Raw genomic sequence first — 27682 nt, 5'->3', positions numbered from 1 at the left:
TGTATATACACACGTGTGTACACACACGTGTGTGTGTGTATATACACACACACGTGTGTACACACACGTGTGTGTGTATATACACACGTGTGTACACACACGTGTGTGTGTGTATATACACACGTGTGTGTGTGTGTATATACACACACACACGTGTGTATATACACACACACACGTGTGTACACACACGTGTGTGTGTGTATATACACACACACACGTGTGTATATACACACGTGTGTACACACACGTGTGTGTGTGTATACACGTGTGTGTGTGTATATACACACACACACGTGTGTATATACACACGTGTGTACACACACGTGTGTGTGTGTATATACACACGTGTGTACACATACACACACACACACGTGTGTGTACACACACGTGTGTATATATGTGTACACACACGTGTGTGTATATACACACGTGTGTACACATACACACACACGTGTGTGTACACACACGTGTGTATATACACGTGTGTGTACACACACGTGTGTATATACACACGTGTGTGTACACACACGTGTGTATATACACGTGTGTGTACACACACGTGTGTATATACACACACGTGTGTGTACACACACGTGTGTATATACACACGTGTGTGTACACACACGTGTATATACACACGTGTGTGTACACACACGTGTGTGTGTATGTGTACACACGTGTGTATATACACACACGTGTGTGTACACATATATACACACGTGTGTGTACACACACGTGTGTGTGTGTGTATGTGTACACACGTGTGTATATACACACACACACGTGTGTGTACACACGTGTGTATATACACACGTGTGTGTGTGTGTATATACACACACACACGTGTGTATATACACACACACACGTGTGTACACACACGTGTGTGTGTGTATATACACACACACACGTGTGTATATACACACGTGTGTACACACACGTGTGTGTGTGTATATACACACGTGTGTACACATACACACACACACACGTGTGTGTACACACACGTGTGTATATATGTGTACACACACGTGTGTGTATATACACACGTGTGTACACATACACACACACGTGTGTGTACACACACGTGTGTATATACACGTGTGTGTACACACACGTGTGTATATACACACGTGTGTGTACACACACGTGTGTATATACACGTGTGTGTACACACACGTGTGTATATACACACACGTGTGTGTACACACACGTGTGTATATACACACACGTGTGTGTACACATACACACGTGTGTGTGTACACACGTGTGTGTGTGTGTATATACACACATACACACGTGTGTGTACACACACGTGTGTGTGTATACACACACGCGTGTGTGTGTATATACACACACGTGTGTACACACACACGTGTGTGTATATACAAACACGCGTGTGTGTACACACACACACGTGTGTGTGTATATACACACACGTGTGTACACACACACGTGTGTGTATATACAAACACGCGTGTGTGTACACACACACACGTGTGTACACACACGTGTGTGTGTGTATATACACACACACGTGTGTACACACACGTGTGTATATACACACGTGTGTACACACACGTGTGTGTGTGTATATACACACACACACGTGTGTATATACACACGTGTGTACACACACGTGTGTGTGTGTATATACACACGTGTGTACACATACACACACACACACGTGTGTGTACACACACGTGTGTATATATGTGTACACACACGTGTGTGTATATACACACGTGTGTACACATACACACACACGTGTGTGTACACACACGTGTGTATATACACGTGTGTGTACACACACGTGTGTATATACACACACGTGTGTATATACACACACGTGTGTACACATACACACGTGTGTGTGTACACACGTGTGTGTATGTGTGTATATACACACGTGTGTGTGTGTGTATATACACACATACACACGTGTGTGTACACACACGTGTGTGTGTGTACACACACGCGTGTTTGTATATACACACACGTGTGTGTGTACACACGTGTGTGTATATACACACACACGTGTGTGTGTGTACACACACGCGTGTTTGTATATACACACACGTGTGTGTGTACACACGTGTGTGTATATACACACACACGCGTGTGTGTATACACACACGCGTGTTTGTATATACACGTATATACACGTATGTGTGTGTGTGTGTACACACGTGTGTGTATATACACACACACGCGTGTGTGTATACACACACGCGTGTGTGTATATACACGTATATACACGTATGTGTGTATATGTGTACATATACATATATGTGTGTATATATACACACATATATGTGTACATATACATATATGTGTGTATATATACACACACATGTATACATATATGTGTGTGTGTATATATATATATGTGTGTATATTTGCGTACATATACATATATACATACATCTATATACATACATGTATATATGTACATATATATATATATATAAATGTACATATGTATGTATTTATATATATATACACATATGTATGTATTTATATATACATATTGTGTGGAAAAGTATTTGCCCCCTTCCTGATTTCTTATCTTTTTACATGTTTGATTTGAAACATTGAAGTGTGACAAACAAATTTAAATATTAAACAATAACACAAGTAAACACAAAATGCAGTTTGTGTGTGAAAAAGTGTTTGCCCCCTTAACCTAATAACTAGTTGGGCCACCCTTAGCAACAGCAATCAAGCGTTGGCGATAACTGGCAATGAGTCTTTTACAGGAATGTAGAGGAATAATGGCCCACCCATCTTTGCAGAATTGTTGTAATTCAGCCACATCGGAGGGTTTTCAAGCATGAACCGCCTTTTTATGGTCATGCCACATTTTAATCAAATTCACGTCAGGACTTTGACTAGGCCACTCCAAAGTCTTCATTTTGTTTTCCTTAAGCCACTCAGAGGTGGACTTGCTGGTATGTTTTGGATCATTGTCCTGCTGCAGAAGTCACAAACAGATGTCTGGACATTCTCCTTCAGGATTTTTTGATAGACACCAGAATTCATGGTTCCATTTACCAAAGCAAGTCTTCCAGGTCCTGAAGCAGCAAAGCAGCTCCAGACCATCACACTACCACCACCAGATTTTACTCTTGGTATGATGTTCTTTTTCTGAAATGCCGTGTTTCTTTTTTCCCCAGATGTAATGGGACACACACCTTCCAAAAAGTTCTAACTTTTGTCTCATCAGTCCCAAAAGTCTTGGGGATCATCAAGATGTTTTCTGGCAAAACTGAGATGAGCCTTTATGTTCTTTTTGCTCGGCAGTGGTTTTCGTCTTGCCATGCAGGCCATTTTTGCCCAGTCTCTTTCTTATGGTGGAGTCATGAACACTGACCTTAATTGATGCAAGTGAGGCCTGCAGTTCTTTGAATGTTGTATTGGGGTCATTTTGGTCAGCCGGCCACTCTCGGGAAGGTTCACCACTGTTCCATGTTATCGCCATTTGTGGACAATGGCTCTCAATGGAGTCCCAAAGCTTTAGCAATGGCTTTGTAACCTTTTCCAGACTGATAGATCTCAATTACTTTGTTAACCACAGTTAATGTATGTTTTAACAGGGGGGGGGGCAATCACTTTTTCACACGGGGCCATGTCGGTTTGGATTTACTTTTCCCCTTAATAATAAAAACCTTCATTCAAAAACTGCATTTTGTGTTTACTTGTGTTATCTTTGTCTAATATTTAAATTAGTTTGATGACCTGAAACATTAAAGTGTGACAAAAATACAAAAAGATAAGAAATCAGGAAGGGCGCAAATACTTTTTCACACAACTGTATATGCTTCCATGCTGAGAGTATGTGTGTGCCTATTGTTTGCATGTATGTATCGTGAAACACGTGTAGTACTCACTGTAGTACTGCGTGAACCTCCTTGCCAGCAGGGTTCTCCGTTCTCGTACACCATCTGACTGTACTGGTTCTTTGGGGTTTCTGCCCACATCCCCCACCTCCTGCAATAAAAAGGGTCAATTTTAATATTTTCATAAAGTGCATGTGGAACGTTTCTGTCTATTCGTCGAGCCAAACAAAAGTCTCTACCCTTCTATTTAGAAAAAAAGGGACAAAATTGAGCACAGAAACATAATTTGTTTTAAACACCACTAGGTTGGCTTATTGAAAATCTGTTCCTCACGCAAACATAAAAAGCTGGCAAGATGGCCAGCCTGGCAGTGGCCTCCTTTGGATCCTGGCACCGCCGCTCACGCATCCCCTCTCCTCTTCAACAATGGAGGGGAAATATTAATTAGCATTTTGTCAGCGTAAAGTCTGTGTGCAATACCACACGAGGGAAGGAGAAGAGAAGCACAGACGCCAGTACAGCCAATCTCAGATGAGGCCGTGCCTGCCCAGTGCGAGCTAATTACATTCTCACCAAACATTTCAAGGGGAGCTGAAACCAAAGCAAACCAGGGTGCAAGTGGACACCCTCCAACGCGGCTCACAGTACCGACAGATGCCATTTGGTTCTGCTTTCAGCAGCTAGCTTCCTCTGATCTTTTGTAGAAGCTTCCTTGAGGTGGCATTGACGGAAGTCCTGCTGCTGGTAAGTATTGACTTCTGTAAAACACTGTAATCCTGCATTAGTGCACGGTCGATTGGAGATTTTACTGATGCTGTCCTATGTAGGTTTTTCTGTCTGCATGAACACGGAGCAAAACATGAAATTAATCGATTAATCAAGAAATAAAAGCTAATAATCGGAAAGCCTTTTTGTGGTTGTTGATCATGCTGGACAAAGAGATACAAAAAGCTAATAATTCAACGGTTTGTTGGTTTAATCTGCCCCAGGGCTTTTTCTTACTAGTACAATCCTGTCAATCAATGTGCCCACATTGACCTTTCCACAGGGCATGAAAGTAGCATCTGCTGTTGTTTGAGTTCTGTTGTTGGTGTTATAGGCCATGAAATGCGTTAGATTTCATCACCTATTGCTACATTTTTTATTGATTATGTAATAATACTATATTATACAATATGTTTCAAAGCTCAACAACATTTTTGTTTCAACAATAATGTAACTATAATTTAACACTACTTTCCAGTAGTGGGTTGCATTAAATTGTGGCTTACAAATAGAAATTCTCCCGACATGCTTTTAAAAGCCATTTTATTGTCATTTAACATTGACAGGTGCAAACAAAAGCTCGCGCTTCAGCTTTTACCTTCCATCACCAGGTCTTCACATGTGGCTTGTCTGCCATTCATGGTGCGCATGGATTATTAAAGATGCCCGACCGGGTTCAGTCAGAGGTGAGGCGCTCATACACGTGGAAGTCGGCGGCGCCCGAGCGTCTCGCCTTTTCCTTCCAGGCTGTTTGACTGTGTTTTAGCACTCTCTTCGTACCAGGAGGCCCTCAAATGGATTGGACAGCAGACACAAAAGTGACGAGCTCTTGCTGCTAGTTGACTAGTGATCGCTCGCACATCACCTTCATGCGTCCTGGTCTGCCCAAGGGGCGACCTCCAAGGCTGGGAAACGAAGCCAATGCAGAGGTGCCAAAAGCTGCAGTTCTTCAAATTGGCCACTTTAGGCTGGCTTCAAAAGTGAGCCAACGCCACTCGACCCACATGTTAAATTGCTAAACCTGTATAGGTTTACAACCTGGCAAAAAAAAAACCTCACCCGTTTAATTTATAAAAAGACTTAAAGCGAGACAGTGGACGTCTCAAGTCGCTCACCGTTAGCTCTTTCCTATAGTCAGACTGGCCCTTTCTTTCCCCTCTTCCATACAGTCAATGCATTTGCTAATATATTCTACGTCACAGCTGTGCTTTTACACACGCACACACTTAAATTCCTTGTGTCGTGTTTGTTTACTTCCTTCCTTAATCTCCATTCTGACTCTGTCATCCAGGGGGGCCGCGTGTGCTCCGTCACTGAGATGTGGCCGGATCATTGCCTGAAATAATCTGCCTGCACTGGCTGATTGGCTGATCGTCTCACCAGACTAGTGCACAGCTCTCTTTATACCTCTGAAAAAAACATCACATATGGCCTTATTGCTTCATTTCATGGCACCAGGGTGCAGCAACATTTGGGCTTTGGGCCACAGCCATGATACACTTGATGCTCACTTGCACTTGTCGCAGATAGTATTCCTGTTTGCCTGCACACACAAAAAAGGCTCCCACCAACTACATGAAAATAGTTAAAGTGTGTAAATATATCAACATTGTCAGCTCAGAGTAAATTGTACATTTTGAAGAAAATGCATTTTCAACCACATGAAGACAAGGGAGTGGCCGCAAATGCAGACTTCCTTTTAATTATTTATGATGGATGATATTGAACACATATTGAGCATACTTTTAAGGCTCAAAACCTGAGTAATCTTCTTTACAGAAATATGGGTTCTAATGTGATCTGTCTAGCCTCCTCTCATGCCCCAGAAGGCCCCTTAAATTACAGATAAACTAGTAAAAGCAGCATCTGTAGCCAGCTAAACTATATTGTCCTTACATTTGCTTTGCATTGTGGGTAAGATAGTGGGCCGAACAGACACACCTCTAATTGCACACATTAGGGGGTCGATCTCATTTAATTTTCTCTCTGAATCACTAAGGTGTGATTTCTATCGACGCAAATAATAGTCGATGGAGCTGTGAATCACATCCTGTGTCCACAAAAATACCATTACAATTGCAGTTTCACATCCCTGATGCCTTCAAAGCGAAGTGTATTGCAATACATGTATATGTATACACAGCAATATGTGTTACCATGTACAATTTGGGAATGTGAGAACTTTATACCAGGTTGTAAACGGCAACCGATAAGACAGTAGTAAATACTGTATATCGATAAGGTCATGGAGTTAATCGGTACTTTAGGAGTTACGTAGTGAGATCGCTGGGTAAAAAAGCAGCATTGCACACCTCCTCTCTGCATTGCTTTGCACGAGGTGGAGGAGTCGTGCTTTACTCTGCATCATGATGGTAAGAACAAAGATAATTCAAAGTGTGGCTACTTCTTACTCCAGTAGATGCTGAGAACGCTCGTACCAAATGCATTAAGGGAGGAAACGACATTTAGCCAACAAGCAGAATATCTATCTGCAGAAAGATTCAGTCTACTGTTTCTACTGTCGTCTACTGCAGGTTAGAGATGACGTACAGAGTTTCATCAGAAGAACAGGATGATCATTAAAAGCTAATCGCTCAGCTAGTTGTGTGTCCGCGTCACTTTTTGTAGATGCTTGATTAAAAACTTTTCTTATTTTTGTGTGGAATTTTGCATTTTTTACATTTAAAAAAATTAATATTTTAAATGCAAAATAAGGATGAATCCAGAGCTGGATACGCTTCCGTGGCGGTTTATCTTGATTTTATACCATTTAATACGTAAAGGAATCTTACATTAAACGTGAATGGAGAATTAAACAAAAAAGACAAAAGACTCAATGTCAGGCATACAAAAAGGTTCATAGTACTGAAACATTTCTAATAATATCCAGAGTGATCGCCCATGAGTTTGTTATAAGAGAACGTCAACATCAAGTCCTTCAAATAAACTCTATTCACTTGCAGCAACCGTAAACCGACTGTGCCAACTCATCAGATTACTTGTAATTGCTTCTCCAACACCAACCTCCTCACACTGAATCCCAACCTGTGTGAAGATGGTAAGTCTGTGCTTATTACCCTCACCTTCCCACTGTAGCATCCACTCATTAACTGCCACATTATACCTCACAGCTCTGCTTTTAACTGCTCTAACAAGCGGTGTGAAGCAGCAAGTTAGTCCCCTCACTATACCGCTAATGTGCTAATCACTTACAGCGTGACACGCCGCGCCACACAGGCCGATATGGAGAGCAATTTGGGAAGCCGCTGGTTTAATTTGGACCTATGTGAAGCGGCGCTCTCGCAGCCGAGAGCGGTGCCAGGCATCGGCGACCTCTGCCACTCGTGGAAGGTCACTCGTCAAAAAGCAGCGTTTTGGAGATCAACACGGCCGCCGTCATTACGGCGCCAGTCGATGACGTTCCTCTCACCAGCCGACCACCAACTGCGCCCAGCACCTCGATAAATAATTCATACGCATTGGAACTAGTGAAGGGCACATGCATGCTCAGTTGGAGCCTTGCTTTCACTTCATCTCATTCCATGTGACTGATATACAAAGAGAGCATTTATAATTACTTCTTGGAAATCGTGTGGCACAGAAGAGGATCAAAATATATTATCATATAAAATAGTTTATGTGGGGGTATAAATAAATCTTCAACAGGTCATTTATAGAAATTGCAGACAGCATCGTGGATGGACCGTGTCCAGCTTTCTCATGTGTAGCGCCTGGACCGACGTAATTACTCTAAATTATCGAGTACGTTACTCGATGATTTTTGGTTTTGGATTCGCCGCATGAACAGAACGCCATCGCCGTTTCACGTGCGGTTACAAACAAACTCAGGGTGCGTGTTTCATCAACACCTACAGACAGTTAGGAATCGGGGCTGATGTCAAAACCCAAATCAGTATTCTGTTAACAGCTCACTAGTGCCTCATTAACGGCTGGGCTAGATGTTGCCATGGCTACCCAGCAGAAAGGCCATCAGGGGTTCACAGTGTCATCGTCCTCCCCTCCTCATCCTCTCCTCCCTCCCCCTTTAACCCACTCCTCAGACACACACAATTCATTACCCCTTTGCCTTGATGCCAGATAAAGTGTGGGCTGGTAGATTCAGGGGCCATAAAGCACACACACACACACACACACACCTCACGGACACACACATAGGCATCACTCTTCCTATGATGGTGAGTGTGTTGTGTAAATGCATCTGCTTGGCTGTAAAGTGAGGCATGCTCCTCTTCAGCATTGGGCATTAAGTGGCCGCCATGTTACCAGGTAAAGAGGGGCCCTCTCTGCAGTAATGGCACTCCAGCAAATGACCTTGACAGCTTGAAAATGAGCGCATTAAGTAGAACACTTAAATGTATAATTATGCACTTGTCCCAGTCGAACGGTCACTACTCTATAGGTTAAAGCATTATGGCTTGGATAAGATATTTTTTTAAAAATTGTAAAATAAAAAACTAAATAGCAAATGCCCATCAGAACAGTGAAGAGATGGGACACATGCATGGAAGAGAGCATCGCTCCACTTATTCAGCACGATAAGGAACAAGTTCACAGTAAAGCAACAAACAAAGCAACTAATTAATTTACCCCCCAAAAAATATTTGAATGGAAAAGTGATGTGCTTGTTTTTTATGTAATTTGATTAAAACTGAGCTCAGAATAGTGAGATAATGTGTCTAATGTGTAAGCACACTAGCACTATGTTAAAATTACAGCCATCTCATTCTTACAAAAGTTTGTATTTAATAAGTCTTCAATTGAGGCCTTTGAATTAAGTTTGTGGTCATATATCACACAAAATGGGTATGTTTGATGTTATTGTGGGTGTATGAATGTGATGTATGGTGACGTTCAATTTCCGCTCGACCGCCCAGTTAATACTGTGCCGGTGAGCGAGAGAGCCAAAGTGAAAATCATTTTCTAAAAGCTAAATGCCAACAAATACAGGTTGAAGCAGAATATTTTTGCTTGATAACAATATGTTTGATTACGTCAATCTTTTTCCAATAAATGTTGACTTGTGGACTTTAAAACACTAACGGCGTGTTATTGGAAATGTTTGCATCACGGGACTTGGAACAAAGCCGGCACTGAAATGTAATGCCACACGTTGTATAATACTCCTAATATCCAGTGGAGCCTGGTCTTTACATTACATTGTGCAGATACACAGAATGGCGGAAAAAAAAAAAAGCTGAGCAGCGTTCAAATGTTGATTTAGAATTTGAATGAATCATGTCAACGTAATGAAGCTTCAAACAATTTCCCCTAATGGAATTATGAAATAATTACCTCTGGGTGAAAGCCTTTCCTGGATGTCATCACTTTACCCTCGGGTTCTCGGAGATATCCCACTCATGGATATTAGTCCATATTTATTTATAATTATATATTTGACTGTCTCAATTTGAGCTGACAGGTTGTCCTCCGTCTCCACCACCTTATATATATATATATATATATATATATATATATATATATATATATATATATATATATATATATATATATATATACTCTCCTTATATTTATTCTGCTTTGTTTTTTTCCCCTTTGTTTCATAATTGTCTTTCCGGTAGAAACACTATCAGACACTATTGTGTCAATTTCTACAATATTTGATTTAATTAAGGAGCTGTGCTTCTCTCATTTACAACGTCACCGTTTTCTCAATAATAAACCTCAAGGCAAACATAGTACATTGTATAGAGAAAAGGGGGCGTGGCAGTGTGCCGATTGCAAAAGGGGGGCGTGGCCATATCACTGTAGACAAATTGGTCAATCCATGCTGGTTCACCAGAACCTCGGCTGGAGGAGGAGGGCTCTCTACATAGGCTTGCTAGCTTAGCAAATAACGACGCAACGTTGTGCCGCCGCTGAGCGTCTGTGGGCCTAGTTTTTGCACCGCATCCATCGCCCACCGTTGGCGGCTTTTCGGGCAATTGAGCATGTTAAATAGGCGGCGGAGCCCGTCGATGCACGAGAATAGAAACAGACGTGAGGAAACGGCCAAAGTCAACAGGGCGCACGCAGAAGGCTCGTCTCATTTCTCATCTTCTCATTCCAGTACACGCAAATATTCACAATGTCACGGCCATCTGGAATCAAGCATATGACTCGCATATCATGCAAAGTTAGTAAAAGCTTCTTTTTTTCCAAACACATTTTTTTTTCAAATATCAACCTTGTTAAAATGCCAGATTGCGCGGTATTTTTAGCCCATAAATGCCACACCTACGTGAGGGTATTTTGTCAAGAGGTGTTGAAGTGTATCGTTCCCTGATTCACTCTCAAGAGATGTTATCTCTTTGTGCTCATTTGTAACCTACTTGTGTTAATCTTAGACCTCACTCGCGATTGCGTTGCAATAAAATTGCAACATATCAAAAACAATTAGCCACAGTGCTTTTCTCCTAATTACACATGAAGACTGCAAGTCAACGGTGATTCATCCTAAAGAAGGAAGAGAGACATGATATATTCACTGTCAGAACTTTTTAAAATATGATGAGCTTTTCAGCTGCTCTCATAAGGAATTGACTCTTATTGATCAAATGAGCATGTTTTCATAGTACCACAGTCTCCTTTCTTGGGCATTTGCCAGTAAATTTGCTCAGCTAAGCCATTCATTCTTCGGCCCCTCAAAGGACATCGACAGCCTGGAGGCTTTCACACCGCTGCACCTCTATTACACTCGGGAGTTTAATTTTTCATTTTAGAGTTACAAGTGCGGTATACGGAATAGTGCCTTTGTCTCTGTTGTTCCGTGTTTTAAATGCGGTTATCGTTTGTGTTACTGTCCCACAAATTGCCCCTTTGGAGACATTTAAGTTTCTAAAAAAGTTTAAAGTGGCTGAACAATACAAGGTCACTAGCGCTGTTCTAAAGTGAGCCTGGCACCAGATGAGAGAGAACCTCGTCATACTCTGTACGTGCAGCTCAAGCAAAACGCCATGTGTGCATCTTACAGTTAGAAACAGCCAACCTATGTGTATTTTCCCCGGTGGCCGGCGTATCCCACTCTCTCTGGAGTTGCTCTGCGCTATCAATTCAACTGTCGGGCTCCTTTGCAGTGGGCACACAGTCATTCACTGTGGTTTCAATGTTGCTAGGCTACCTTACTTCTCCACTGTTTTCTGTTTGAAAATATACTGTTCAATAAAGCAGTTCAAGGGAGACCTGTGGGTCTGAATACTGAGCGATATGAACCTGCAGACAACACTAATAGCCTTTTTTTTTTGTTGTTTCACAATACTCCTTTTCTTTCAACCCTCGCCTTGGTCACACAGCAGCACTGTGCCCGCCTCTGGAGCCGCTGCATCTGCTTCAGTCGTGAAATTACTACAGAATATTTCTTATTTTCCGAGGATATACGTTTCCCGTTTTATTACTTCACAATCGGAGCCATAGATGATCTTCTGTTTGAAGTCCTTTGCTATTCTTTCATGGTTTGTATATTCAACCCGCCAAGCAGTGTCTCATAGTATTCCTCTTTTTGTTCATTTTTGTTCATCCGATCACATTTGGATGTTAGGGGTATTTCAAGCTTGTACTGTCAAACGCGGCGTGTACTCGCCGGGGCCTGCACAATTTAAATATTCCCTTTTTCCTCTCTCCCTGTGCTCTCCTGATGAGGACAAGCGCAGAGCAGTTTGACCCCAGAACAACAGCCCTTTGAACTTCGCGGGGCGACGCACGCCGACCCTGTGACCCCCAACATCGCAGCTACCTGATTTCCCCAGAGTCCCAAAACAAAAACCCATTTGATGACCTTTTCAACTGATCCTTTCCTCGTCCGCTGATACATTTAAATCATGCCACCCACCTCTAGAGTAAAATAGGTTTCATCTTGCCATCGAGAGGCTATTATACTTAGAGTATACTCAAAAATTATACTCATAGAAATTACCATTTTTCTTGTCTGTTTTGTTTCTCGCTGCAGCAACAATGTTTGATTCTACATTTTTTCTTACCGCTTCCCAAAAGGCCTGAATACCTTTGGCTTAATATCCAGAATGAAGGTTTCAGATATCAAAACTTTTATAACTTTTTGTTCTGGTCCGAGTCCAGACGGTTCCATGTCTTTGCAGCTGATGTGTTCATCCCCAACTAACTTTAAAAAGGGCAACATAAATATTTCAAATGCACTTATGGCTGACGGTGAAAGGTATTATGGACGAGCGCCGACGCGAGGGCACACTTTAAAGGAGTCGTTTTCTACAGTTGTTGTGGTTGTTAGCAGGAAATGACTTGAACGCAAAGCCAATTACTGGATGTTGACAACGTACTTCCTGGGGACTTGTGTGTTTTAAAACTTAAATAGATCCGACTGATGGTGAGCTGTAGTGCTGCATGTATTCAAGCCATTAAGAGTCATTTGAGAGAAATTAAAATGAGATTATATATTGGGTGCTCACTGTTAACTGGAAAAGACTGCTGCTCTTGTGCGTTATATATTTCATTGCATGGCTGGGGCATAAACCTGTTTCTTGTTTGTAGTTGACTGCACACTCCGTGTTTTTTGCCAATGAGAATTTGGGACTACATTTCACTTTATTCTATCCTTTGTCGTTACTGCTTCCAATTATGCTCCTAAGGTTTATATTATGGTGTTATTGTTTCGCTTTCCTTTTTGAAAATGTTGTCACTTGGTTTTTCTCCATTTTCTTTTTTTGGCCCTATGTTTAATGCCGCTTTTGTGATATTAAAGCATTCGTTATTTCGTTACGGACCTCTGACGCACGAGCACCCTCGATAACCAAAACAACCAATCAGCTGTAGATTGCATCACAAAGCGCTTGTCATATATTATTGGACTATTAAGGACAAGTTGCAGGCATCAAAATACATAATATGTTGCTTCATTGTAACGTGTTATCGCAGACACACAACATGCAGATTTTTTCTTCAGTTTTGACTCTTTGGGAGGGTGTAGACAACCATGTCTCTGTAATTACACACTGTCCTCTCTTTCAGGCCGTGCAATGTTTCATTTGGCAAGTGTGAAGCATTTTCCCCAAGAATTTAGAAAGCAAGGACAAAAATTGTTAGTGGAAGCTAAATTAAGCTGCAAAAAAATGGAGCAGTGGATCAACTATAAGAAATGCGACAAAAATACTTTCACAGAATAGCTAAACATCTTTGGATACGTGCCAATTAATTTTCTTGCAGTTAAATAGGAAGATTAGTACAGATCTAGGAACAAGAGGATGTTATCTTTTTAGAAAAGAGCCAGCGTGGCCGTTTCTCCTGCTTTCAGTCTGAACGGTGGACGAAGCTAACTGCTCGGTTTTAGCTCTATACTTTAAAAAACACAAATTAGTGGTATTTATATTCTGCTCAAAGTGAGAAAGAGAATAACGGTTGTTTCATATCTCAATTTTAACATTCATCACACTTACAGCATGTTTTTAGGTAATTTAATAAATAATCTATGAGAAATAACCACGGGGGTAAATCCTTGTATTGTAGCTTGTATCTGCGTGAATGGAAATACTTAACTGAAGAGTATGCAATATTTCCTCATTTAATTATGAACTTTCAAGAAGCCTCTCACCCACCCTTCAAACCGAGGCCTCAGAGACAATTACCAAGTTAAATAAAAACCTGTGACAGACAGCAAACACTATAAGCTTCAACACATCATTATTTACTATCATTATTAGCACACACACTCCAATGGGGATATTGCAGAGAAACATCAATACCACCGAGGCTTGAAGGAAACAAATGTGACAGGCCGGTGACAAAGAGAGATCAATGTCGTGTTTGCATGTACAGTATTGTTTCTTCCTCCAACAAAGAGTTAAATCAATGCTATGTTATAGAAGCTCATCAACACAGCACATGCGACGTAAATCCCTGATATACATGTGAGTGTATACATTTGTCTTTTCAGGTGGACGGGATTTAGTAAAGCTTTGTTTGCTGTCTTGTCAATGTACCCCGCCGTGTCTGCCTCGGGAAGGGAGCGGGTTAGAGAGGACATTATGAAGACGGACGACGCTGTCACAGTGGGATGGTGTTTGTCGCAATGCAAGCATTTTCTTCTACTCTATTATCATTATCGAGGCTGATGTTATTGTTACACTAGCCATTTCAGGAAGCGGTTGAGCTGCTGAGACCAAAAGGCAGAAAAGCCAAATGGAAAACTAAGACATTGCCATTCAGGAAGTGAATGCGAGTTGTATAATATCTACATTTACAGATAATTGGGATCATACAGTATGACTGCTGTGTCTTATGAAATCTTTATGGATATGTGTGTGTGGCCATAATATAAAAGCAAGCAGTTACAAAAGGAATTGTGCCCAGGCTGATTTACTGTTTCTTGAGAACATTTGGAAAGTTAATGGTCTAATGCCAACTATGTTGCAAAACCAAGCATGAAGGAGGGTTGGGGACAAGGGAACAACTTCAACTTTCATGAGCGTTGACGCTTCACAAACGGAGCGCTGGCCAAGAGTCGCAATCAAAATTCTGCAGCAAGCCCACTGCTGCGGAAATATCACACAACTAAACCAAATTAGCCAAACTGGTACAAGCGAGCGTTAGCAATGTCATCGCCACAGCTCCGGTGCCAGACTTTCACTGACAGGCCACACATGTTAATGCTGTTTCTCCTTCTCGTTCCCCTCTCCCTCCTCTCGTGGTTGTCCTTTAAAATGCCGGAGCAGGTGTGATAAATGCTGCCGTTTAAATCAAAGTGCCCCCCTCGCTCCCTCTGGGGAGGAGGAGGATGCCTCCATGCAGATTGATATCAGGAGGCCCAGCCATACCCTGCGAGGGCTGACTGATGGTCTGTCTGGGTAAAAAAATGAACTTTATTCCCAGCGTGCAAGCTATGATTCATGTACCTCCCCTCCCCCTTCTTCCCTAAAACCATTCCATATATACCTTCACCACATAATCTCTGGAAACAGTGTAGTACATCATATCGTGCAGCACCACTGGTCAACACCCAGAACATACCAATGAGGGGTTGTTGTCTGCCTGTGATCAAACGCACACAAGCGTTATTCTTCCATTATCGCGTCGTATAAAATCTAACGTCCTCCTAGCCTCTCGGGGAAATAACATGGCCATCTAGTTCTTTTGCATTCTGTCCTTTCTAACCAGTCCTTTCAAAAACATTTTATTTAGAAAACATATAGTTTATTATATTACTTGAAATCATTCCCTGTAAAATCTGTTTGGCAGCGATTTTGTTCCAAACAGAGTGACCAACTCACATAAGACGGAGAAGTGTTTGACCATTGGTTCTGTTTGGTCCTTCTGCCCTTCCATACCATAATGAGTGACAGGCAGGCAGAAGCGCTGGGGTCACATTACTCACAGTGAGCATTCTGTTCTTCCTCTTTCCTGCGCTAAAACATGGTGAAGCATTGCACTTTCCGCTCCAAAAGTGAGTGGGTAGTGTGGGAGGTGGCGGTGCAAAAAAAAAAAAAAAAACCAACAACATACAGGCTTGCTTTAGATTCCAATTAATTTGCCATTCAAAAGCAAAACTACATTTGCATAAAGGGATAATTGCTAATTAATTATCTTTAAGGTCTTATTTCAAATGCCAAAAGAAGACAAGTACAAGCATCACATCTGAAAGAACAACTGTTTTGACACATCGCACATTTCTGTGGTCACTTGTGCCTTTTTTTTAAAGTTGCAGCGATTCATAAAAGCTTTTGTTCCAGGGAAGTTTCAATGTTGATGGAACGGTTTCTATAATTGCCTCCTATAAAAGTGTCGGATCACTGACGGTTAAGGCCAACGAGAGAGTGGAAAAGGACAGCAAGGTGACATCCCACAATTATCACCTCAAATCTAAAATTCAAAGAAAAAACCTTTCTTTTTTCAGTATGATGCTGTGGCGAGCCGTGCGTTTCAGACTTAGGCCTTCAGTGAGTGCCACGGGCGGACTACGGGGGAGTTTGATTAATAAAGTTACTAGGTAGGGCAACTTCAAATAAACAGTATACTGACACTCTTGCGTCAGGAATAATGAACAAAAAAACTTTAAATATTTTGACCCTTTAGTTTTTACTTTTTTTCCCCACATATTTTGTGATGAGTCACATCTTTCACAGCACATAGGCATTTTGATACACACCAATGTCGAGCATTTAACACAGCCAATCCCAAGGGGACGGTAAAAGGCCAGAGTATAATCCTTTAGATGAAATTGAAACCCTTCGAGGCTGAGGAAATAAAACCCCAGCAGTATATGAAACCTGCCCCCTGTTTGTCATTGATCAAAAGGTATTACAACTATAATAGAGACATATTAGCGATTGATTAAAGGTCATATGAAGCCTAACGGAGATGGAATAACAATTCAAAAAAGTCGATAGCACAAATATTTGTCTTTGGGTAACTTTGCATGCGCACTGCAAGAATGAGTTGTGGGATTTGTTTCAGGTCCAATCATGAAATAAAAAAAGTGTCCATGTGAATTTATCTAATTAGTCAAAAAGAAAGAAATCGGATTCATGAAACTGTTTTTGAAAAGAGCAATGTCACAAAGGACTCATATTAGGTATTGCATTTGTCATTAATCATGACCCTGAGATACGTACACTGGTCATTGTTTGGGATTTTATCTTTTGAGACTAAAGGCGAGCCGACAGAGGTACTTACCCTAATGAGACCTCAGTTCCTGCGGTGCTCTTCTGTGTGACTTGATTGAATGGACACAGGGTGTAAGTATACCTGCGGAGGGAAAAGAAAACACAACATCCACATTGAGTAAACTGGCACACAAGGTTCAAACCCACACACATCAGCATTGACAAAACTACATTTAAGGTATTTATAATATTATGTTGGGTTTATTTTTTAGGCTGATTTTAGTTTATCAGCAACTAGTTTTATGGTGTTTATGTAAGCTGAAAAAGTACCAAGAAATTGCACAACTGTAATGTCGGCATTAGTACAAACTCGGAACATGTGATAATTCTTAAACCAGATAGAGGCAATTCATGACAAACATTGTATGGACTTACACTAAAGCTGCTTCATGATATATTTTTTATAGCACCCAAAACACTAAACGCTGCTACTGCAAACCCTACAAAGCTCAAAAGAGCTGTGAAAAATCTTTCAGCTTTTGGTTTTACTGCCAGCAACTTTCAGTTTTTTTTCTATTTTTATTATCAATTCTCTCAAAGAGAGATAAAGTGAATATTGGATTCACATTTGCCAGGTGGCCATAAGCAACAAATGAATGTAAATAGGCAACTTTTTGTGAATGCATTTGCCAAATCCACTTTATATGGTGATATTCTCAATGTTGCGTTTCCATTAATCCAGTTGACTGGTAATATAACTTTTGAAAAAGGGCCACAAAAGGCTCCACGAAAAACTAAACATTCTCAACAGGCCAGTCAAGAACCAAAACAGTGATTTAATAAGCAGAATTATTGAACAGTGAGACTTTGTCTCGGCTTAGAGGTTACCAACTTCGACCCAAGGAGCTTCCAGTTAGCCTGCCACCCACAGCTCTTCTCCGAAGGTATAAGAGGAGGTTTAGAAGGTTCTAAATGAGTTAGCATTTAGTAGAGGCCATCGCTAAGTGGGGATAGGACTGGAGAGCAGAGGCACAACCACTAGCTTCAGTAACAAACTGATCAAAGACCTTGATGGCGAAACAGAAAGTGGGAAAGGCAGCAAGTCAGCATCACACAGACTGTTATAATAGAGCGGAGGATGTCCAGACAACCACAAGAGCGAGATAGAGATAGAGTGAATGAGAAAATGCAGACTGGAGGAGAGAAATGGCTGCAGCATAAGTAGGTGTGGGCTGAGAAGTGCAGGGAGGGATCAAAAGCTGTACAAGAGAAAAGCAAGATGAAAGAAAAGACAATGATGAACATCAGAGGATAGTGGGAGATGTAAGTGAATGGCCAGCGACATCTTCGGCTCTAGCAATTGTTTGAGGATTTTTTTAAATGCTTCTCATTTCAGAGACTTTCATATACTGAAGGTATATGTTCTTTCATGTCGACTGTATGTTTTCCGCCATGTATAAGTACGAGGTGGAAAAATAACAGTAGCAATTTTTTTTGGCCGCAGAGTAAGCAGTTCAGCTCAGAGTAGAATTAAATAGGTCTCGCCATGACTAAGCCCACTGGACATCCATTCCCCTCCAAGACACAGTGACAGCAAGGTTACTCCTGGGAGTTTTTTTTATTTATTATTCTATTAGGTTATTCTCAAACTATATACCATGTTTGCAGCAATGTTAGTGGTTCAGTCCATCTTCAGACTGTATTACTTCCTAACTCGATGTAGCTTATGTAGGTGTGTGCGTACACACACACACACACACCGCTATACACACTTGTCTTGTGGCTTTGAAGAAAATGGATGGTTGGACTGCCATGAAACTTAGACATTCACTGACTGAATTGTAATTTCTTCTGACTTCATCTAGCCTCATCAAAAGAAAAAGAAAACAAACAAAACTCCTGTTAGGCTCCACTGAACTAAGAACATGGTCAACATTGTACCATATGCAAACATTATTATGTTAGCAATGTCCTTATGAGTGTGATGCCATAAGCATTTACGGAAAAAAAAGAGCAACACTGAGTCAGTACAGCCTCACAGAAATGCCAGCATCGCTATAGACTTGTGGTCTTGTCCCCTTCACAATATGAGAGCTAAGAATTGGTTAAAAGGTTCTTCACAGCTATCCTTGACCTCTTCAGAGATACTCAACACCTTCAGTTCACTCCAGCGTCACATGATGAGACCTTACATAACTGCTGCATGGTTAACAGAATTTGAAACTCAGCAATGCTTTGGCGAGTTGGTAGAGCAGATAACACATTTCAGTAACATAAAACGTCCTCATCCGAGCATTAAAGCATAATATCAGAACTATAGTGAGCAGAAAAAGAGAAGGGGGCACAGTGAAAAAGCAATCAAATGAATCCCATAAGGGAGTATACCCCTGTATGTCCGTACCTCTCTTCCCCCTCCTCTTCCCCTCAAGGCAAAACCATCCATCCCTGCCCACTTTTGCTGACATGCCAGCACTGCACACTTTCTCACACACACACACACACACACACAAAAACTAGGCTATTTATGAGCGAGGGCAGTGCCATCTGACCTTCAGTTCTCGCCTCCACGTGGCAGCTTGTGAGAAAACAAAACAGGCACGGCAACACAGAAACTGTGTCGCTGGTTTATAAAACCTAAAAAAAAGTTTGGCGAGATTAGAAATGGCGAGACTAACACGCAATCAGAGGCGCAGGTTGATTAGCAGTCTGTCTCTGAGACAGACACTTCACATTCTGCCGCCTGCGATACATAAATGGGAAACGGCAGAAAGGTCAAAACAGGCACATTTATGCAAACTGTGCCTAGCTATCCTTAGCAAATGAGCAGTGTGACAAAGCTGAGGAAATACCCATAGGCTTTAGCGGAGACACTGACAACAATAGAAATATAAGGTTTAAAAAAAAAAGTAAAGGTGTGTAAACGAGAGTGGGCGGGCATCGTGTGCTGGTGGTGATGCCGCACGTACGAATCAGGTCACGAATATGACGGATGGCGACGCGCAGCAAGAGGGACACTGGGCGGAGGAAACAAAGGATAAGAAAGACGAGGAAGAGGAAACTTGGTGGGTCACCAATCAAATCTTTGACAATAATTGGAAGGCTATGATAAGCAGCAGATCCTAAAATGACATCGGCAATCCTCCCATCTTGGTCGTGAACTCCGCATGGCGTGTCTTTCAGTACGCCGCATGTGATCCGTCATCGTCAAGACAATTCAGCTCTGGCGCGAATCATAATAAGTTGGTACCACTGTATCAACCTTTGGCAGGTGTTCTGAGACCTGGATGTACATTGTTTTGGAATAAATATGTTAGATGCAACACTGCATGCCCTCGGGCAGTAGTCCACGCTTTACTGGTTCACTGGTTCGCACAGCAGGTTCAGTTTGCTACTTTCCAATTAAAGCTACTGAAGGTAGACAAGTGGTAGCAATAAGGCAGCGTTTTCTAATGTACACTATAATATAGCATTGAGAAAAGTGAGGAAAACTCTTTGAAGGGAGCATTTTCTAGATTTGTTTAACTCTTTAATACTGTTTTTCACGTACAATGTTATGATAACTGATCGCAAGAAAGGCCAAGCTCTTAATCCTGTTATTTTTAACAATCCATTTGTTAATTAGATATATTACTCAGTCATCCAACTGCGACTTATATGGGGGGTGGGGAGGTGGGAGACAAGAATATGTATTACTTAGTCCACTGAGAGAGAGACAGCAATTAAGCCTGTCTCCCTCTAGACTGCTCTGTGACGCCGTGGGTGGAGTTCACCGACGCTGACACTGCAAACTGCAGCAACGCCAACACTCGCTAATTGGTTTACAGGTAGCGCTGTGTACACTCGCCTGGCATGGCGGATGTCAAAGGTGGCTCAGCAATATTAAGTGGCGTGGTTAATTGTTCAACAGCAAACTTTGAGGGGAAACCAACACAGCAACACATTTACAAAGTGGCATATCTTTCAGTAACGGTTTCAACGTTGCAGAACAGGTTGTGCTCTCGCTAGCTTTATTGACGTATTACGTCATCTTCATGCTTTTAAGATGGACTCCATGGGAGAGTCCGTGAGTAAGTGCTCGTCTGCATCCGTCCACAGCTAATCTCGCATTCGGCTGCAGCAAGCTGAATTATATTTTCGCGTGGCCAGTCATGGTTGAATGCTCAAGGACGTCTTGTGGCTGCGGTGACTCACACTTTGCAAAGCTTTAGCTTTTATATTACAGCCAGAGAATAAAGAATATTTAATTGCCAAAGTGAAAGAGTTCTGCATAGTTTGGATCTCTCTCCTGCAGGAAAAGACTGCAGGTGCAGCCATGTTGAGAGTTTTACTCTTAGCACCCAAATGGTCAGCTCATCAGGCCTCAATGGCGATTATGGAATCCAATTCCGACAGTGTAACTGATTCAAATTACATTTCCACAACTTTTAAAAAAATCATCATGACCATTGTGAGATTAGGTCAGTGCAATTCCTTTGATTTGGTAATTTAGAGGAGAGTTTTCTGGCCGCCAGAAGACCCAATGCCAGTTCATCCTGCTCGAGCCAGCTTAAAACTAGACAATACTCAAAGTGGGCCATTTCTCAGTTACCTTCATTTTCCACATGGAGGACCACAAATGCAAGTCTATATGAAATACTGTAAAGTGGTGGCGGATCACTTTCTTGACAGCTTATCATATTTTGGCATTGGAATTCTTTATGCAGAGCCGCAAGTCACTGCACAAGATATCTTCTGTGAAACAACATGAAAAGGTAAGATGAATGCATAGCAGAGACCCTCTTTCCCACATAAACTACTCGGGAAAATAAGAATAGCAATGCAAAGTGAAAGAGCCTTTCGGAAAGATGGCTCAATTTATATGCAAAAAAGAAAGGAGACAAAACAAGCCAAACTTGAAGCTTATTTAGTTTTTAGAGCCATCACTAAGGGCAATGAGGCAAATAGCCTTTGGCAGATCCTTTAAAGTTCTTCCAGCCATCTCTCAAGATGTTACATTATTATTGCTGCTACTTTGTTCTCTAAATAGGTTAAGGCTGAGGCTTATGGAAGATATGGCAAGTAATGGGTCTTTCAAATGTCTAAAGAAATGCACTTAAGTGAATTATAGAATCATGGTGGCTTTAAACCGAATTGCCTGTTCTAATCAGAGTTCAAAATAATCCAATTTGCTTAATGAGATAATTCTATGAGACTACATCAATTGGCTTTCATTTTCTTTTCGTTAACAGTGGTGGTGCCCGGGTGTGGTTTAATGTAAATTCATACTATTCAACATCATTCATTATTATTATTTTTAAATTACTTAATACTTTTGATGGCCATTTTAATGCATTACTGTACTTACTGACCCTTGTTGGTGCCCTGTGATTAATATATCTTGTTAATCTTATTTTACATTTCAAATGGAACAAGTACATGTTGTTACATCCGATTTTTTTCTCTCTGTGCATGTTTGAACTTTTGAACAACATGTGAAAAATGTTCTTGTAATTATGTGCTCCCTGTGGCTGTTAAGTATAATTCTCAATTATAGAAGTTTTGGGGTCATAAAGTGAGGATTTAACCATTTTAATAATTTGCTTCAATTCACTCTATACCATCGCCACTCCTCAAAATAGAAAAAGGGTCAAACTCCCTAAAAAAGTCTTACCTCCATTTGCAGGCAGAAAAAAGCGAGTGACAGGTTCGTAGATCAGGACCACAGTAAAACCTGAGCGTTTAAGTGGGTGAAAAAGTGGCTCTTTTTACTGTGAATATTATGTGTTTATGCAATCGTACTATGTTTGTACTGTATGTATTATTAGCGATAGCTTATCAAGTTGTAATTAAGGAAAAACAACTCTATGTGAGTTCAAATGTATTTCAAATTAATGTTGAACATGGCAGAAGTGCATCATGTTTAATGAGTCAATGAGTAAAGTGCAGTTTATTAAAGCAAGCTGAACTACAGAAAAATGTGTTAGAACAGTTTCTGAATTCGATCGTATGAGATATATAGTTGTAACACATCAAGATTGTAATTTGTTTACATAAAGACAACTTTACTGTCCATTTCAGCTCCAGGTTCAAACCAAATCCCTCAGCACCTTAAGGGAGATTATTGTTGCGCTAACTGTCAAGACCTTGGCTGTAAATTCTGAATTCATGGTGACATTGTCGAACGTCAGATTAACACATTTCTCTCCAATTGCGTCACATAATTTTTTATTACGCTATAAGCCATACTTCATCTTGCACCAACTAATTTGTTCCATTTTATAAGCTACCAGTGTAATACTAGTCGGCTCCAGTTCTCTGAATTAAAAGGAACGACGGGGAATGTTCTTCCACTACAAGTGTCCATAATTTGCACATTGACAGCTGCATACCCACATGAACGCCACACATGCTGACAGTGGGATACTCATTAGATATTTTGTCAGTCCCTGCGTGAAACACTGCACTGCGAGGTTATCAGACAAGTCACCTCTACTCCAAACAAATACTCTTAATATGAAAACCTCATGCCCAGGCTGGCTTCTATGTTTGTTTGTGATTTCCTTTATGTTTGGTGTTTTCAAGGGTACTCTATGACTAAAGTTGTATGCCCGTGCAACAACAAGCAATTGAAAATCTAAGTTAAGCTGCTACAGTAGGAGAAAAGAAAAGTCCTTAAAACAATACAAATATAAAACCTACATTAGAAACAGGAAGTCCTGGTCTGCAATGACAAGCTGGATAAACAAAAAAAATCTCAGAGAGGTTGACCCAGACTGTTTCAACACAACCAACCCACAGATACTCCGCTCTTGCCCATTTCTCGAGCTATGAAGTTGGCAGCACAACAAAGACGGATGAGATGTGATGATTTTATGACCCCGCCAGACGCACACAGACTCCTTGCCAACCCACAGGTCTACTGAACCAACGGAAAACTCCTGCTACTTCAGATGGCGGCCCCTGCTGTGGATTGAGCAGAATCTCCACGTGCTTTCGGGTACTAACAGGAAAGGACCAATATCTTGGTTGAATCACAGTTTGCGTGAGGGCGGTGATTCAACAGGAAGATGAACGGAAAAAGTAGGAAGACCAAGTCTTCTTCAAACTTCAATGCGCCTGAATATGCACAGAACCATTGGGCTTGACGTTGACAGACAAAAACAGGGTGGAGAAGTTAGAAAGTATTGATATGGAAACTAGCACAATAGGCATATTCGGACCAAACTGATCTGGGGACTCCTTGGGTGGGTGTGTCAACCGGGGATCTACCCTGAGAATTACACACCTTCAAGGTTGTTTTCTGTTTGCCTTCGCACTGCAAATTGGAAGTGAAGCGAAGTCGGCCGGCCTGAGCTGCTCACACACAGTGGCGAGTTCGCTACAGGCTCCCTTGGCTTTTATTTTTGAATATAAGAAATAATAAATAATCCTTCTACAAGCCACAAGCATATTACTGCAAGCAAAATAGCCGCCATGAAAGCGCCTGATTTTCAGACTTTTTTTAGAATTTCAAAATTGCTGTTCTATGAAATACAAATGCTCCTAGTGCTCAGAACAACAACATCAAAAAAGATCTTCTGCTAGACAAACACAGAATAAGAAATGTCACTTTGTTGGAAGATGAGGTTGACATCTCAAAGCAGGTGAATGCAATCTTTCTGACCCATCTGTACCTGTACAAATGACCAGACCTCACCCGGTGACGGTAATTAATTGCATGAGCAGCACATTAATAGTAATGCTGAATTTCATGCTTTAATGTAACAACAGTGTCTGTGCACATCTATTATAATTTGAAAGCTACTGAGTGTGACAAAGTGCCGATCCTCGAAGGCATGGACCTGCATAAACATCTATCGTGGCACGGCCACTCGTTTCAACAACATTCCAATTATGATTAACATGGCCCTGTGCCTTTCTGTCCTCTTGATAAACCCGAGCAAACAGGGTTCTCATTTCATTTGTGTGCCTGCATGCATTTCTCTGTAGTTAGCCGACGTCTGGTTTGCTTTCTGGCATAACATCAATTTTCTAATAGCAGCAGCACCCTTCATCTCGGGCATCAAGTATGCCTCTTTTTAAATTACATTAACAATAAAAGCCGTTATGAAATCCACCAAATATGACTCTTCATATTGCATGTTAGACTCGCGACAGTCAGCAGACACATCTTGGAATCCACACCGCCCGCCATGCAAGCGGCTTTCATTGAATTTGAAACAGCTCCCTCTAGGTTATCCGGGCGGAGTCTCTTTCTTCCCAAGAAGAACCCAATGCACCGTTAAGGCCATGTGACGTTCCGCAGACAGTTGGAAGTGTCACTTGTGCTGCGCTATCCCTCTCTCTTCTCTGTCAAAGCTGAACCACACAGGCGGGCATGACTCACTGAAGTGCTGTACTTTCTAATGACACGACAGCGGAGGCTGAGTCAATCTGACCTGACAGTCTTGCATAAATCACGGCCCTGCGATTTAAGTTGCTTTGAGGAGTGTCAACAAATCCAAGAGGAATATTAGGCTCCGCTGTAGGTAGAGACTCCGCCTCTGAGAACTCATTATGGGGTGTCTTCCTTCATGCCGTGCCAGGCTGTGTTGACTGAATTGCCAAGCTTATTTCTGATTCACTGGCAGAAGCTTGCGTTTTTAAATTCCCCACTAGTGATAAGGGTCCACCAGCACCCGAAGGACCATTTCAGGGGGAAGACATAGATTTTTAATGGGGGGAATTTTTTCAGCTCAAATGTGAAGTAATGTAAGAAAAAATTCGGCACTTAGCTTCTAATCTCGCTGTTAATCATATATCAATTAAGAGATCAGTCCAACAGTGACATTAAAGTAACAGTTTTTTCCCCGTAGACACACAGGACAAAGCTTCAAGCCCCAGTGAGAAGTGATCCACACCATCAGGAGGGAAGGCAGCAGCCAGGCTGAAGGAATAACTCAACAAATATGTGCAGAGAAAAGGACCTTCCAAAGACAAAAAACAAAAGAGGGAATCTCAGCTGACACCTTGAGATAGAAATGAAACACTTTCATCATTAACAGGTTTGGCCCGCAGTATGTAATAGTAAATAGGAGCAAATCCAGTTCAAAATCAAATGTAACCAGCTCGTTTTAGTTCCTCGCTCCATTAGTGGAGTCTAATCCAGTGAGTTGCTCCACACGGGTCATTGTATCAAACATCCTCACGTAGCAGCACTTAAACCTTTCAAACCTTTTGTTTACCACAACCAGCAGCAGGTATGTACAGCTATTATTTATATGAAAGATAGACAGCATTTCAACTCGGCAAACTCCTTTGGCTCCGGGCTCTTTTCTCCAATATTGACTGCCACTCAAGAAAAAAAAAGAAGGCGCAACTTAATCAAACGTAAGGGATCCCAAACATCAGGGAAGCCGATTGTGAGATGGTTTCAACCGATGATCAACAAGCTGGAAAAAGAAGAGCGTGATTCCCTTTCATTATTGTAGAGGAACTGTAGCCCTGCTAGTCCGCTACTCGAGGCCATCGGAGGGAGTGTTATAGAAAGCTGTTGGTTTATGTGTCTGTCAATGTCAGGTCTTTTCAGGATCACAGTTCAAGGCGAACAGCAAGGATAAAGGGGGGCAGGGAGGGGAACTGGTACATTGCTGAGAGGGTGCTGGTAGGTCAAAAGACCTTCAATCGAGATGGTGCCTGTGGATATTGTGCTCTTCAGTCATTTGAAGGCTGCCTATGATGACACCAATAGGCATGGGAATGAAAGGTAATGGGGCACAGCAGGGGTTGTGCAAAAGGCTGAGAGTGTGAGAAACTGATACAAGTTGCGTGACTTGAGGTACATTTACAAGTATTGCGTAACGTATTTACAACTTCATAGTGTGGTTTGGTATAGTTAAGGCTTCGTGAGACTACTACTTGCCGCAGTTAACATCATCCCCCTTTGTAAATGTCACATCAGCGGTCAAAGCTGCCATTCCCACACAGCAGTCAGCTGACTTATTTTATGTCAGCTGTGTTAGCAGCGTTTAACTGAGAGGCAGTAAAAGGGGTGTGATATATGTGTGATATATATGAGATCATGCTCAGGCTGAGGGCTGAGGCTCAAGCTGCACGACCCAATCAACAAAAAGCTAAATCAGCATCCATGTAGAAGAAGTGCAGCATTTTTCTTGTATCTCTCTGTATATAAAAAAAAAACACAAGATCAGACTCATTTCATCCAAGCAGCTGTTCAGCTGCTTTGCTAAGTTACTTTGATAAGCATTTTGACTTTTTGAAAACCATACGCTAGTTTGGCTGGGGACGCTGGAGTGTAAATAAAAATAGATATACAAATATATACATGCATATATGTATAGATATATCTGTGTAACCCCAAAATGCAATAAGCTGCTTGGCCTCAGAACTGTGCAAGATAGCGATGCTAACATTTGCAGATAACTTTATCACTTTCTTTAGGAGGACCTATTTTAGTGGAGAGATTAAATCTTGACAGACCTACAGTGACTTGTATAATTGGCCTATCACTGAAGTGCCATT

At 41.5% G+C, this 27682-nt stretch overlaps 1 protein-coding gene across 2 annotated transcripts in view; it reads right to left on the bottom strand.

Annotated features, from left to right (window-relative positions):
• Window positions 1-27682, bottom strand: part of LOC137792634 (glucosidase 2 subunit beta-like) — a 104411-nt gene that overhangs the window by 4593 nt on the left and 72136 nt on the right. For both annotated transcript variants that reach the window (XM_068588375.1, XM_068588376.1), the window contains exons 13-14: window positions 17253-17324; window positions 3885-3984 (exon numbers count right to left, since the gene is read on the bottom strand). In XM_068588375.1, the coding sequence (XP_068444476.1) occupies window positions 3885-3984; window positions 17253-17324 (172 nt within the window). The remainder of the gene's footprint in view (window positions 1-3884; window positions 3985-17252; window positions 17325-27682) is intronic.

Source organism: Clinocottus analis, unplaced genomic scaffold, assembly GCF_023055335.1.
Source record: "Clinocottus analis isolate CAN_PGR_092001 unplaced genomic scaffold, fCliAna1.0.p SCAF_21, whole genome shotgun sequence".
Lineage (NCBI taxonomy): Eukaryota > Metazoa > Chordata > Actinopteri > Perciformes > Cottidae > Clinocottus > Clinocottus analis.
Note: the sequence above shows the minus strand (reverse complement) of the source record. Positions and strands in the feature narration are given on the sequence as shown.